This window comes from Calliphora vicina, chromosome 1, assembly GCF_958450345.1.
Source record: "Calliphora vicina chromosome 1, idCalVici1.1, whole genome shotgun sequence".
NCBI classification, from domain to species: domain Eukaryota; kingdom Metazoa; phylum Arthropoda; class Insecta; order Diptera; family Calliphoridae; genus Calliphora; species Calliphora vicina.
Window position 1 is genome coordinate 88,189,395 of NC_088780.1, and position 16,382 is coordinate 88,205,776.

General features: G+C 31.5%; 2 protein-coding genes across 2 annotated transcripts; one reads left to right on the top strand and one right to left on the bottom strand.

Annotated features, from left to right (window-relative positions):
- Nucleotides 1-2,667: 2,667 nt before the first annotated feature.
- Nucleotides 2,668-7,388, bottom strand: LOC135963293 (uncharacterized). Its single transcript, XM_065515083.1, has 3 exons — nucleotides 7,266-7,388; nucleotides 5,868-7,196; nucleotides 2,668-2,972 (listed from the first exon to the last, which is right to left on the bottom strand). The coding sequence occupies exons 1-3, from the start codon at nucleotides 7,339-7,341 to the stop codon at nucleotides 2,950-2,952; spliced, it is 1,428 nt and encodes a 475-aa protein (XP_065371155.1). The 5' UTR covers nucleotides 7,342-7,388; the 3' UTR covers nucleotides 2,668-2,949.
- Nucleotides 7,389-10,055: 2,667 nt separating this feature from the next.
- On the top strand, nucleotides 10,056-16,288 carry Gp93 (heat shock protein 90 Gp93). The gene is made up of 4 exons (XM_065515082.1): nucleotides 10,056-10,264; nucleotides 10,388-10,477; nucleotides 10,689-10,771; nucleotides 13,755-16,288. The coding sequence occupies exons 1-4, from the start codon at nucleotides 10,225-10,227 to the stop codon at nucleotides 15,924-15,926; spliced, it is 2,385 nt and encodes a 794-aa protein (XP_065371154.1). The 5' UTR covers nucleotides 10,056-10,224; the 3' UTR covers nucleotides 15,927-16,288.
- Nucleotides 16,289-16,382: the final 94 nt, after the last annotated feature.

The following is a 16,382-nucleotide window of genomic DNA, read 5'->3' on the forward strand; positions in this document are numbered from 1 at the left end:
TAGTCCGATTTTAATAAAATTCCCCATGGCTAGAACGAGATGTAGAGAGTTTAAGACAAACAAGTTTATCAAATGTATTAATTTACAGTGCAATTATATCATCTACCAAATCGAAAGAAATTTAACTAGAAAAGGAAGAAGAAACTGATGAAGATACTGGAGAAGAATATGATGATTGTGATACCTCCGATGGCTCTGAAGACGTTGAAGGTTTTATCCGAAGCAAATATAAATGTGGTTAATTTTGCAGAAATAAATGAGCAATTTTTATCGAATGACTTCAACGCAGTCGTAACTGTGAAAATCAGAAACTTTTTTAAACGACTACGCGGAAAGTAGCGTGAAAATTATGGAGGACTACAAGTATTGAGTTTTGTGCAGAAACGAAGAGGAGAAGCAATATTTGATTCAAGTTGTCGGTGATTTCCGAGTTTTAAAAAAGGAAATGAAATGTTGGAAAATTTTCGTGAAAATAAGTTTGTTCTATAGAAATATTGGCAACATTTTACCTCCCTAGGGGTGATTCCTGATTCGTTCTCACGAACTTTAAATCTCGTGCGGCACGCCAATTTTTAACCGATCGAGCTAAAACTTTTGTAAGTTTTTTATCCTAACCTCACACAAAACTGCTCTTCGTGTTTGAATTTTCAATATTGATGAGTTTTCAATATTTCCATACATTTGGGGTTCCCATTCCAGACTTTTCTTTTATAACCCTTTATATTTTTTCCTTATCTTAATGTTTGATGCTTAGTTTTTCAGCCATAATTCAGCTATATGACCAAAATTGTATCCAAGTAAAATGCATCAAATGACATCTTCAAACAATTTTAATTTTCGCCATTTATTCATAAATTTTTGTCAATAGCTCCAAAATTCCTGGCCATAGAGCCAAATATTTTTAAAGCTAATATACATACATATGTTTGAGCACGTAGCAATGAAATACGTACATATTTGTTTTAACTGTTTCGAATCGTTAGCCAACCATTAAATTAACACATCTGTGATCGAATCAAAAAAGAATTTCGACTGCGAAATAAAACGTATTACATTTCAACCATTCAACCATTTGTTGGGAGGAAATTAAAATTTGTTCTACATTTTTCTTTTTATTCCTTTTTTTATATGAAAACTTTTGGTTTTTGGGGGGGGGGGGAATTTCATATTTCACCCCCTCTGGATGCGCGCCTGCATTTCTTGCTCGACATCGAATCATCTCAATTTAGAAAATGTCGATACATTTTACTCGATCACGAATACTATACGCCAATGTTCTGAAAAGCGCATATCGCAAACTTGTGTTCTGAGAAACGAAAACGTATGTATACTGAAACCAATAAAAAATCGCGTGGTTTTCAGAACATGGTGAAATGCATTTTGCGTTTTTCAAACTGTATACGATTTGAAAACGCTGCGTTTTCCAGAACATGGGCAATAATTCAAATCCTGATTATTTATGCGATTGGACCCGCTATCAACTGGCTATAATTGCTACAAAACATAATCTAGACTATAAAAATTACATAATTAAAAATTGTATAATTGGCCACGAAGGCTTTTATGTATTGAAATCAATAAAAATAAATAAAAAATAAATTAAATTAAACTGTATGTAACCAAAATATTTTATTTAATATTTTTTTTTAAGGGAGCTATATTCGGCCATGCTCGAGTATTAATGCAAGAATATATGTATTGTTGTAATGTAATATTTATTTTGTTAATTATATAAACAATATATTGGTATAAAACACATACAACACAAGTATTAGTATTTTATAATGCTACAACAAAATCTTAGCGTAAACATTTCATTAGAATTACATATCCAAAACGAAATATAAAAAAGTTTAATAATAATAATAAAAAAAAAAATACGTCAAATGGTACATTAAACAATTAGAAGAGCGATAATAACATTTAAAGGGAAAAACTAATTTATCTTACAAAGTAAAAGTCAACAATAAACAGCGTTATTAACATCATTATTATTATTATTCTTATTACCACTGAACTACACAACACAATAAGAATTCTTCGCATTCATTATCAACGCCATCCGTCCTCACGACAACTAATCAAAATATGATTTGTGTTGTTAGTAATGATGCAATAGCAACAGGTTGACCATGGGGACGATAGTTAAACATATTGATTTAAGAGAGTTTATGTCGAGGATTTCACACAAAATAGAAATAATTTACGTACTGAAATAATGTTGCCGTATTATGAATCCAGCAATTGTTAGATTTAATTTATTATTTATTTTATTTAATATTTGTACTTAAAATCATTATGGAATTCCAGGTTTTGTTTCTAATTATAATTAAGTATTTAAAAAAAACGTATACATAAGTTAAACAAATAATACAAAGTATTTTTTGTTTGCTGTGTTTGTTGGTATTATTTTTTTTGGAAGGAGAGATTGTTTGGCCTAATTTTTATTTTTATCACATTTTTAAAAGAAAATAAATTTGAAAAATAAAGTCTAACATTAAAAAAAGATGCCAATTTCCACATCACATTTCAAGTGCTTTACCAATTCAATGGTAAAACATAAAAGGAAACAAACTTATATTTAAAAAAAAATAAATTTAAAGGTATAATAAAAATAAAGAAACTGAAAATTTAAAAGTTAATTGAAATACATATGTAAGTACTTAAATCAAATCCTGCTTTTATTTATATTTAATTTAATAATGGCTGGTATTTCATAAAAAAAATAGGTAATAAAGAAAATTAATTAATGATAACATGTTTGTTTTAATATTTATGTATATATAACTTAAAAACTAAATGTATGTATAACAAAACGATTATTTTATGAATATAAGAAGAATGAAGAATGTTTGAGTGTTAGCAATAAGGCTTCTGAATTTATATGACTGGATTACATTTAGTTGTTATTTTAACTGGAGTATTTCAGTGATGTACTTTGAAAATTGTTCATAGCTGTCTTCGACTTCGATCTGTTGAAAAGAAAAAAATCGAGATTTGTGATAAATTAGAAATATTTTTAAAAAATTAAATAATCAAAAAGTTTTTATTTGAAACACAAAATTTGTTAACAAAGTTTTTGTTAACAACGCACAGTGGGGCAGAATCAAAATTTTTTGGAAATAAATCTTGTATTTCAAAACGGCTGGTCCGATCGGTCTCAAAGTAGGGTACCTTCGAGATGTAAAATATTTAAACACGTGAAATTTTTTTGTTTCCTATCCGATTTCAAAGATTTTATATTTTTGGAAAGCGCTCGCCTAGGTCTTGAAAAAACATGCTTGCGTGTGCAATTTATCTCTTATAATTTCCGTGTTACAGGCATTTCAAAATTGAAATTTTAAAATTTTGCCATACCTTGGTCCGCTTTTTGGACCGAACAGACTCGAATTTTTTTTGTTAGTTAGCCAACTAAATTACGAATAACATACAAAAGATTTTAGAGCAATATCAATTATGGATCCAAAAATAAACGATTTTAAATTTAAATATTCAAAAAATAGTTGATTTTTGCTGTTTTTTTGGCGAAAAGGTGTATTAACTCTTTTTTAATTAAAAAAAAATTTCTTTAAGAACATATAACAATTTTATGTTTATCTGAAAGATATCTTTACGGAGAACATTTTGATATAAAAATCATGTCCTATTCTTCGAATATGTCGCCTTTCGGAATTTGACCAATTTTTTTTTTTTAATAAAATTCATGGGCCACATGTTCTAAAATCCCAAAGCTGGGATCAGTGGCATATTTTTGAATCTAATTGAGATATTGTCTTGAAATTTTTTTTGTAAGACCAAAAATTAACTTATCTAAACAAAACAATATAGCTCGGAATAAATGTGGATCAAATTGTTCCTAATATTTGCAATCCTATTAAAATTTTGATATAAATTTTAGTTTTAGAAACTCAATGAATATGTAATATGTAATAAAATATTTATTTATTAAAGAAACTCAATGAAATTTTTAACGTTTTTTATGTTTGTCATTCTAAATAACAAGGTGTAAAAAAACTTGTTAAAAGGTCAAAGGCAATCCCGCAATTCCTAAAAATTGGAGCGAAAATCACAAAAATGGTATTTTTACAATTTTGCCTATAGGGTCCACATTTCCTTCGGGGCTGGGAAAATACATTGGCGCTAAATAGGGAACACATCAATGTTTCCAAAGCTGCTTTTTGTTTTTTGATCCCAGCTTTGGGATTTTTGATAAAAAAAAATGGGTCAAATTCTGAAGGTCGAATGCTCCTTGGCTACGCCCACGTAAAATTTTATCCCGATCGGACGAGCCGTTTAGAAATGCCAGATTTATTTCCAAAAAATTTCGATTATGCCCCTTTGTGCAACGTACTTTTATGAATGTATAAATAAGTTAGTTCCTATGCGCCTTTCACTGGTTTCTTAGACCTGAGAATGAAATACACATAGAGCAGAAACTAGAACAAACTCAAACAAAAACAAGTAAGAGTGCTATATTCGGCTATGCCGAATCTTATATACCCTTCACCTTTGTTGTGGATGCATTATTATTTTTTATAATTAGTATATATGTATGTATGTACATTGCCCACTTTCAGCGTACAGCATCCTAAATTTATCAAGAACACAAAAAACAACAACAACGCCAAACGAAACAAAACACCAAAAGAAAAAACAAAATACGCAAGGCAATGAAACCAACACACATCCAAACATACGTTTAATTGTATAAAAAACAACAACAACGCCAAAAGAAACAAAATACGCAAAGCATGCACATTCAAACATACGATTTGTTGATTTTTTGTCAAAAAAACCAACACACAACCAAACAAACGTTTAGTTGTATAAAAAACAACAACAACGCCAAAAGAAACAAAACACAAAAAAAACAAAATACGCAAAGCATGCACATCCAAAAACATACGTTTTGTTGCTTTTTTGTCAAAAAAACCAACACACAACCAAACAAACGTTTAGTTGTATAAAAAACAACAACAACGCCAAAAGAAACAAAAAAAAAAACCAAATACACAAAGCTTGCACACCCAAGCATACGTTTTGTTGTTTTTTTGTCAAAGCATGCAATACATTGTGTTTTTTGATGAAATTTTCAGAGGTTGTCTCGGATTTTTGCTCATATCTCCGTTATTTATGGACGGATTTTGCTGATTTTAAATAGCAAAATTCTCGAAAGTATGTCTGACAGAATTGTTGAAGATTTGGATCCCGGAGATATCTGGGGCCTTCAGAAAATTGATTTCAACAGACAGACAGACGGACAGACAGACAGACAGACAGACAGACAGACAGACGGACATGGCTTAATCGACTCCGCTATCTATAAGGATCCAGAATATATATACTTTATAGGGTCGGAAATGAAAAATGTAGAAATTACAAACGGAATGACAAACTTATATATACCCTTCTCACGAAGCTGAAGGGTATAAAAAAATACTTAAAATATTTACACATACGATTGTTGTTTTTATTTTCAGATAGTTTTTTTTACTAATACATTCTCACCAATTAGGATTTCGACAACTGAGTTATGTCTTTGACAGGAGAGTTTCCGATCTATGTATATTTATATATCTATGATAATAACAATCAAATTTACTATTTGCTATAATTACGAAAATTGTATTTTCAATGACTTTTTTATTAAATTTCGACCAATAACAAAAATTGTATATTCCATTATCCAAATTATCAAATTAAATACTAAAATTTTAGAAAGTTTTGTTTTTGATTGTTCAATTATTAAATAATTGAAACCAGTTCATTATCTTATAAATATTTCAATTGAGACTGTTTAAAAAATGGATTTTTCTGTGTAATATTAACTAAAAAATTAATATTTAAAACTTTAATTATCTACTTACAGCTTGTACCAGCAGGACTCAAAGTATGTGTACTCGAATGTCGCTTCATTTTAGAAATAGTTAATGAGGACGCTGCCGCATCTTCTGAAGTTGTCCATTTTGAAGAATTTGTTTTTGTGTTCATTATGCAATTATCATTGCTATCCTTTTTATTTAACGATACATTGGCCTTTGTAGCCGTTTCAGCGGGCATTGATTTATATCGCTGTAAGGATGTGCGAGGTTTCTTGGTCTGCGTAGCTTGTAAAACGACCTCATCGAGCGATACAAACCAGTCGTCAGGACAGTCATCTTCCAGAAACTTCATGTAGAATGAGGACCGTTTTTCTTTATTTGTACTGTTCGAACAAGATGATAAATCTGTATTAGACTCAACAGCATTGTTGGGAGGTGGTGTAGTGGTAGCGGCAGGAGCTGAATTTGCATGAGGTATGGAAGTGCATTCTGATGAAGTAGACGATTTCGGTGTAGTATTTGCAAAATTTATGAAGGTCGGTTGTGTTTTAGCTTTCATTTTGGATTCTATTTCCTGTGTAGCTTCAAGCAAAAAACAATCTGAATCAGAGTCATTGAAGAAATCATTTAAAAGTTCCGGTTTATTATTTTGTTCTGGTGTATTGATTTTCACTGCTATCTCTGTTGATGTGGAAGTATTTGATTGATTCTTCATGTCAATATAATTTACAGAACTGCAGTTATACGTCGTTTTTGAGTTATCCTTGTTATTTTGACTCTTAATTTTGGATGATAGCGTGCCAGCGCTTTTTAATTGTTCCTGAAGTTTTGCACAACGCTGTTTTAACTTTTCCTCTGCACGGGACTTTTCAACTCGTCGCAATTCGTGTTCGAAAAGTTTTCGCTGATCCTCCCTACGGCCATCGTAGATAATTCGTTGTTGATAGTCTCCTCGTGTACGGAAATTGCCCACTTCCGTACTACTGGAACCCGCTGAAGCAAAACTGCTGTCTGCTGCATACGCTGAGTCCGGTGTACGAGTTGAATTGTCCTCCATTGCACACCTTGGACCTCCAGCACCATTGGAAGTATGACGACTCCATTTCCATCCAACCTCTGGACTGTCTATGGCCAAGGTTTGTGAAAGTAGGCAAGTTGGTGAAAAACTGCTATCGAAAACTTTTGGTGAATAGTCTAGGCTGTCATCCAAATTCATCATCATTTTCTTATGTGGTGGAGTACATTCGATGCCACCATCGGAACAAATTGATATCACAGAGGGAGAACGCTGCAAAGTTTCACAATTGGTGTTAAAGTCTCGTGAATTTATGCCACTATTCGATGTTGAGGTTTTTAAGCGATTTTGTGGTGATGCTAAAGAAAGAAAATAATTTTAAAATGTCTTTTCATCCCTCTATTTCATGAACAAAAACAATTAATTACCGCTGTGCCTTTTGTGATTCAGGCGCGTTGATAGAGACAACGAAGCTTTTCGTTGCAATTTAGGTGTTACATCCATGTTCAATTGTTTAAATAATTGTTATGTTTATTATTTCGAATTAATTTATGTTTATTATTCGAATTTAAAAATACTATCAAAAAATGCGCTCTAATACCAAAAAAAAAGTAACAAGTGCGTTTGCACAAAAAAAAACTAACGAGTTAATAAAAAGAGTAGTTAATATTCTTCAGGGTTGTATTTTTAGTACCAACGATATTCTATTACAATTTTAGGGTTTTCGTCAACAGAAAATGGGTCTTAAATTATATGTTATTTAGACCCCCTTTCACACTAGGCAATTTAGTTGCGCACTGTAGTTCCAAAGCAAAATCTAGGTGGAAAAAATTATTTGGCGGTCTTTTTATATAGAATTGGTATCTCCGATTCCAAAAAAGTGTTTAAAAGATCAATATAAACTTTTTTCAAGTTACACTAGATATACATAAAAATCATTAATAAAAAATTACAAAAAAAAACTAAATTTTTAAAAAGATCCATATTTAGTATATTTCAATTTACAGTAGGGTCTAGATATATAAAAATCAATAATAAATAAAGAAATATTACTAAAAATTCCATTCCGTAAAAATTTAAAAAAAAGTATTTCGGCGGGTGCTGGCGGCTACAATTTCACTAACTATTTTGTCATAACGAAGCAATAATACTAATAAATGCAGACTATAGCTAATAATTTTGTATCTTGACAACCACTTTGACGTTTATTATGATAAAAATTTATTTAGGGGGTAAAATTCAAATTGATAATGCAATTTCGTAACAATATTAATACAGAATATATATTTTTTAAATTTTATTTATATGATGTATGCTCTGATTTATTTATTTGTTTCTTTTCGTTTTAAAGTTACAAAGAAAATTGTGAATAAAATGGTGCCTTTTGTGTATTTTTTATTATCCAGTTTTTTATCTGTGCATTTTGACCAGCCATCAATTTGTTCACTCAGCGAACAATTTTGTAGCGCACATCAATTTGTCTTGTTTGGACACCCCTTGTCAATGTTATGTTTCTGTCCACAGGAGACAAATTTATGTGTAAACAAGAAATTGTCAAAATATTGATGCCTTGTCAGGGCGTTGGCAAACCTACAGTGTCGGTCAAAACTAAAAACGGACTTATGCTTGTTAAAAAAAACACAGTAACATTTAAATTTTATATTATTATTTTAGGAATAATATACACTAATAACATAGTGCAAAAACAATCGGTCATGACAGTATAGGTCCGACTCAGTTTGACGATTTTGGTGACCAATTTCTTTATGGACCTCCAAAGATTCTAAAAACCAGTGAATCCTCAAAAAAAGGTGTCGTCAGTTTTTGGCTAACAGCAATTCAGACTTGGTGATACAGCTTAACTATATATTGCAATAATATAACTAAGAGACCACCAATTGTTTACATTTTTTGCCCAAAAAAAAATAGCTACGCCACTAAATATAAATGAAAAAATGTCATTAAAAGGAATTTAAATTATTTATTTTTAGATTTTTATAGTTCAATTTATGTACATATATGCAATGGGCGTTTTTTAGCTATACATTGGTTTATATTAAATTTATTTATATACATATAATGGGCGTTTATTTCACATATCATAAACGAGATCGAGAATAAAATTAAATAAAGTAAACAAAGTCGACAAGAACAAAAAATAAACATTAATGAATTTGACAGCTTCAACATCCAAACAACCACAAATCGATTAAACACACCTGTTAAATCAATTCTTGATAAAAACAAATAAATTAACCCAAGTTGCTTGAATTCTCCCCAGCTGTTGACACCTTTTAACCCAGATATGCCGACTGTACTACATGTAGTACATGTAGTTCTTGTTTACAGAATACGTCACGTTTATCAAAATACCATTTTTTTGTTCACGTACTTAGTACTCACCAATACCTTATGGGAGATTGTGTGATCGCATTATTTTTTGCTACTATTTTTGAGTTATTGAATTTTTAATTTGTGATATTTTCAAATTGCCCATATTCAGTCATTATGGACATATCTCGTTTGTGAATAAATACTGTATTTTTTTGGAATTTATATTTATGAAGAGTAGCTTGATTGTTATATGCATGAATGTTTAATTTTATTTCGTTTTAGTTTTGTTGTTGTGACCCCAATGTTCTATATATAGGGCGACTTAAAAAAACAATTTTTTCAATAAATTTTTAAAAAACTATATTTGCAATGCTTTTTATTTCTCATTTGCTTCCAAAATAATATATAAGAGTACCTTTAAATTATCAAGCTCAAGCAGTCGGCATATCTGGGTTAAATTCGCCAAAAAATAATTTAGCGATTAATCCCTTAAATATTTTTGGCACTCATTTAGCGAGTTTTTATGAAAAAGTTAACAACACTGATTTTATTTCCACAAAAACCAACGAGTATGATTTGGACCAATCAAAAACGTTTGCGTGTGAAGAAGCAGAAAAACAAAACAAAAAACAGCAGGGTTGTAAAATTACGTATAAAAGGTTAAGTATTTTCATTATTTTTTTATTCATAATAAAAGTTAATGCGAATAAAATGTATTTATTAAATACAAATTTAAGAAAAAGAATTAAATAGGTCTTGTAGTATTACGTAAATCAATATTTTAAACATATTTGAATTATTTAAATGTTACGATACTTTTTTAAGCAACTGTGTGTACTTGCTTTGCATAAAATCATAAAGAGACGTTTTTGTTGCACTCTCTTTTCATTTATTTATTGAACGCGAAACAGAATAAACGTAATTTTAAGTGCAAATTTTTTCACAAAAATTAAAGAACTGCATTTTAAGCAGACGTGGCCAGAAAAAAACTAAATTCCTTTGTGTTCCATAAGTGATTAAGATAAATATTTTGTTAATTTTAATACAAACAACATGAAGTATTTGTTCTTATTGGGATTGTTATTATTTGCGGGTATGTTTTTTTTTTCTTATATTTAGTGAGAATTATATACCGCCCCTATAAATAAATGCCGGCTAAATTATTTTTTTTTGCAATAAATAAAAATATACATTTTTTAATTTTTTGTTTTTTAAGGTTTTACCCAAATAAGAGCCGAAGATGATGATACTGCTACTGAAAAAATTGATTTAGATTTGGGCTCATTCAAAGAAGGTTCTAGAACCGGTAAGTGAATTTCGAATGAAAACACTTCATCTTTCTCTTTATAATTTGTTGTTGGTGTCTGTTTATTGACTTGTGTAACTTTTCTTTAACACGTCAATGATATAGATTATTTACGATAAGATTTCATGAATATATTTCTAACAATATGAAATTACATACGTTTTTACTGATTGTTTCTGGTTTCTGTTTTTTTTTTCTTCTTTGGCTTCAGATTCCGATGCCGTTCAACGTGAGGAAGAAGCTATTAAATTAGATGGTCTAAATGTGGCACAAATGAAAGAAATTCGCGAAAAGGTAAGCTTGTTTATTATTTGCTGGTTTGCTGTTACTGACAGTGAATGTAGAGTGTAACTTTTTGAATTTGTCTCATTGTGTTGGATTTCGAATTAGGTCAACTTGTAGATTACTTTCATTTTTTTATTGTATTGTTATGATTGACGCCTTTATTAAAGAGGGGTGGATTAGTTCACTGTTTTCACTTTATAATTGTAATCATGATACAATCAACTATTACTAAATAGCGATACAGCTATTGATTCGAATTTTTGAATTTTAACAGCTCCTTTTTTAATGATTTAAAAATAATCTTGGTTTGGAAATAATAAACTGAATCCTAAAATTGCGATGAAAACAGTTTTCATTTAAACCATTTTTTACATAAAAATCACAAATACTTCGAAATTAATTCTGAGGTTTGTGTCGACAGCAGATGCCAAAATAACTCGTCCCTATATAATCCAAATACCAAAATTGTGGTTTATATTTTGTAAAAGTTATAAAATGATTATTGTTTACATGGTTTTTTATGACTAGGGGGCGGATTTTCATGCATTAATTATTGAAAAATATGCTTCAAAAAACATAAACATTGAAAAAATAAACACTTATATTTTTGTGCAGAAACATAAAATGTGGTTCCCAGCAGTTAGGACATTTTAAATTCAACCAGGAATTAAATAAATTATAATTATTCTTCTGAGAAAACGATGTCTCTAAGTAATCTATAGTGTAGTCACTTTAAACGTTAATTAGCTAGTTATGTAACTAGTTGTCACTTAAAGGGTGAATTCCAAATCGTCTGTATGCAATGCAGTCATATCTTTATCAAGACAAAGCAAGCAAACGCGTAGTTGAAATTTAAAAAGAACTTAGTTTTTACTTTTTCATACATTTTGCGATATGAAACATCAAAGTTTACACGGTTGCCTTAAGAATCGTTCGACTTTTTAAGGTTGCATTGCATACAGACGTTTTGGAATACACCCAAACTGATTGCTAAATACATTAGTAACCTAGAACTGCTGGGAAATTACTGTCAGGAGCGGTAACTGTGTGTGTATGTACACATCTGCTCAAAATAATAGATACACCAAAATTTATTTTTTAAAAACGAAAAAAAATAATGGTATATTGTAAAATTATAAAAAAAATTCAGTCGATTTTTATTTATAGTTAAAAGGAGAGTAAAAAACAAAAACAAAATATTTCATAATTAATAATAAATATTATAAAGTAAATTAAATTTCTTAAATTTCGAAAAATTTGGTGCTCATAATAATAGATACATTTTTAAAAATTCTTATTAAACAAAAGCTAATAAATTTTATCTTAAAAAAATTAGTTTATTATTAAAGTAAAGCTAGTATCCAGTATATCCACCTTTGTTTTGTAAAACTTTCTCCACTCTTCTGGGCATACTGGATATCAAGTTCTGACACTTCTCCAATGGAATCTCGTACCATATTTTTTGCGTTTTCTCCCATAAATCGTCTTTATTTTTGAAAACTTCCTTCGAAAGCCTTATCTTTAATTCACTCCACAAGTTTTCTATTGGGTTTAAATCAGGGGATTGGCTGGGCCAGCTTAAAACAGGTACGTTATTCTCCAAGAACCAGTTTTTAACTAATCTTGAACTATGTTTTGGGTCGTTGTCCTGCTGGAATGTCCATATTAATGGCATATTTTCCGATGCATATGGAAGCATTACGTTTTCCAATATGTCTCTATACCCACTAGCATTCATGGTATCTTCTATTCGGAATATCGGACCAACACCATTCCATGAAAAGCAACCCCAAACCATTATGTTTCCCCCGCCATGTTTTACCGTCTTTTTTGTAAATTTAACGTGGAATTCTTTTCCTTTTGGTCGGCGTACATTTCTTTGGCAGTCGTTTCCAAACAAATTTATTTTTGTTTCGTCGCTCCATAAAATATTTCTCCATTTTTTTTCGCCTTCACACCCGGACCATTGTAAGTGCTCTTAGCAAATTCTAATCTTGTCTTGATATTTTTTTGGCGCATTAGTGGCACTTTTCTGGCAATTCTTCCCGGCAATTTAGCTTGTAAAAGACGACGACGAACTGTTTGTGGACTGATTTCGTTACATAGCTCCGCAAAAATAGCTTTCGATGATATGAAAGGGTCTTTTTTAACCATAAGGACGATCCGCCTATCTGTTTCTGGACTGGTTTTCTTTGGTCTACCGCGAGTTTCTCTTTTTTGTTTTTTAGATAAAGCATTTTGGACAAAATGTAAAGATCTTCCTATGCTCTTTGCTATTTCCCGTAATGATTTTCCTTGATTTCTCATCGTTTGAACAATTTTTTTCTCATCTTCGGTACAATGATGATTTCGTCCCATTTTCTTCAAAAGAGTCCTATTTTTTATAAAATTGTTGCTAAAATTTAAATTATACTTACTGTTTCACGTAAATAGGAACAAAAAATTGCACAAAAAAAAAATTGTATATAAACAAATTACAAATTACTGATGTGTATCTATTTTATGAGCAAATAATTTGTTGTAATTCAAATAAATTCGTTTTTAAAAATCAACATGAAAGCAAATAGTTGCCAGATTTTTGACTGACATGACATTGCCAGATAGAAATTTTAATAATATGATGTATTCTTAACGCTTGCGAGGAAATTTTCAATGTTACCGCCATTTAAATTTTTTCCAATTAGGTGTATCTATTATTTTGAGCAGATGTGTATATATGAATGTGAAGTTACAAAATATTTCGAAAACGAAATCTCTCATAACTCGGAAACTAGCTCAAAAAAAATTGTATACCATTATGTTTGGTATAAAAAAAATTACCTCTGGTAAGAATTTGGTTAACATCTGTTGTGTGAGCTGGCCATAAACCTGATATAGGTATTTGTGATAAATTGAAAGAATTATTTTAAATGAAAGTTTGTTCTTTTTGCCATTTTTAAGTACTTCTTCTCTTAATAATGTTTATTTTTTTTTTTTATTAATTTTGTTTCAGGCTGAAAAGTTCAATTTCCAAACAGAAGTTAATCGTATGATGAAACTCATCATTAACTCTTTGTATCGCAACAAGGAAATTTTCTTGCGTGAATTGATTTCAAATGCTTCGGATGCCATTGATAAGATTCGCTTGTTGGCTTTGACGAACAAAGATCAATTGGACAGCAATCCTGAGCTTAACATACGCATTAAGGCCGACAAGGAAAACAAAGTATTGCACATTATGGATTCTGGTATTGGTATGACGCACCAGGATTTAATCAATAATTTGGGAACAATTGCCAAGTCTGGTACTGCTGATTTCTTGGCGAAAATGCAAGATCCTACTAAATCCGATGGACAGGACATGAATGACATGATTGGTCAGTTCGGTGTTGGTTTCTATTCAGCTTTCTTGGTAGCCGATCGCGTTGTTGTGACCACCAAACACAACGATGACAAACAATACATTTGGGAATCGGATGCCAATAGTTTCAGCATTGTTGAAGATCCTCGTGGTGACACTTTGAAACGTGGTTCCATCATTTCATTGTACTTGAAGAACGAAGCCCAGGACTTTTTGGAAGAAGATACTTTGCGTGAATTGATTCGTAAATACTCTCAGTTCATCAACTTCCCCATTACGTTGTGGTCCAGCAAGACTGTCGAAGAAGAGGTACCCGTAGAGGAAGAGAAATCCGTCACTGAAAAATCCTCAGATGATGAGATCGTCGATGAAGAAGAAGACGCTAAAGTTGAGGAAGACACCAACGAAGATGATAAACCAAAAACCAAGAAGGTGTCGAAAACTGTATGGGATTGGATGTTGATTAACGACAGCAAACCCATCTGGACTCGTAAACCCAGCGAAGTGACCCAGGCAGAATATGACGAATTCTACAAGAGTTTAACCAAGGACTCCAGTGATCCCCTAATACACACACATTTCATTGCTGAGGGTGAAGTTACTTTCAAGAGTTTGTTGTACATTCCTAAAGTACAACCTTCGGAATCTTTCAATCGTTATGGCACCAAAGCCGACAATATCAAATTGTTCGTTCGTCGCGTCTTTATTACTGACGAATTCAACGACATGATGCCCAACTACTTGAATTTCATTCGTGGTATTGTGGATTCGGATGATTTGCCATTGAATGTTTCACGTGAAACTTTGCAACAGCATAAACTGATTAAGGTCATTAAGAAGAAATTGATTCGCAAGGTCTTGGACATGATCAAGAAGATCGATAAAGATGCCTATGAGAAGTTCTGGAAGGAATATTCTACAAATATTAAACTTGGCATCATGGAAGATCCTAGCAATCGCTCTCGTCTCGCTAAGCTCTTACGCTTCCAGTCCTCGAACGGCAAAGGTATCACCTCATTGGCCGAGTATGTTGAGCGCATGAAACCCAAACAAGAAAGCATCTACTTCATTGCTGGATCTAACCGCGGTGAAGTTGAGAAATCTCCCTTCGTTGAACGTTTGTTGGCCAAGGGTTATGAGGTTTTGTATCTCGTTGAAGCTGTTGATGAATACTGTATTTCTGCCTTGCCCGAATTCGATGGCAAGAAATTCCAAAATGTTGCCAAGGAAGGCTTCAAACTTAACGAATCGGAAAAGAGCAAAAATAAATTTGAAGAATTGAAGGCCACCTTTGAACCTTTAGTGAAATGGTTGAATGAAGTTGCCTTGAAGGACAAGATTTTACGCGCCCAAGTATCTGAACGTTTGAGCAACTCTCCCTGCGCTTTGGTCGCTGGTATGTTCGGCTGGACCGGCAATATGGAGCGTTTGGCCATGTCAAATGCCCATCAAAAATCAGACGATCCTCAACGCACCTACTACTTGAATCAGAAGAAGACTCTGGAAATAAATCCCAGACATCCATTGATGCGTGAATTGCTGAGACGTGTGGAGGCCGATGAAGCTGATGAGAGCGCCAAGGAAATGGCCTTAATGATGTTCCGTACAGCTACTTTGCGTTCCGGCTTCATGTTGCAAGAGACCTCTGATTTCGCTGATACCATCGAAAAAATGATGCGTCAAACATTGGGAGTTTCTTTAGATGAGCAAGTTGAGTTTGATGAAGATGATGACGATGACACCACAGCTGATTCAAATGAGGAAAACGCCTCATCATCTAACGATAATGAAGATGACGAGGACACACAACACGATGAACTTTAAAAATACTAATCTGCCTGATATTTGCAAATAAGTAGCAGTCATTTTGTGTTTTAGACTGAATACAGTTTCGTTTAGAAGACATTCGAAGAGAAAGAGTTCTCTTTCTTTTTTCCATCCATTAAGATGTAATCACAATCACATTTGTTTTTTAAACAATTCTTAAACATAAAATTAAGATTTTTTGTAATATTCATTATAAGTTAGCATTTCTTGTAAATTTTTTATAATTTAATTTATTTAAAAACAAAATCAATAACACGCCAACTTTCTTTAAGCACTTTTTATTTTTATTAAAGATAAGTGGTGATTGTTGTATATCATCAAATTATAAATAAAAAAAACTATTTTCTATGAAAAAAAAACATTCAGGATTTATTTTTTTTTATAAAGGTGCTTAACATTAACATAGTGTGCATACAAGTGCACCACACTCTTTGAAGGATTATATGTTTCATG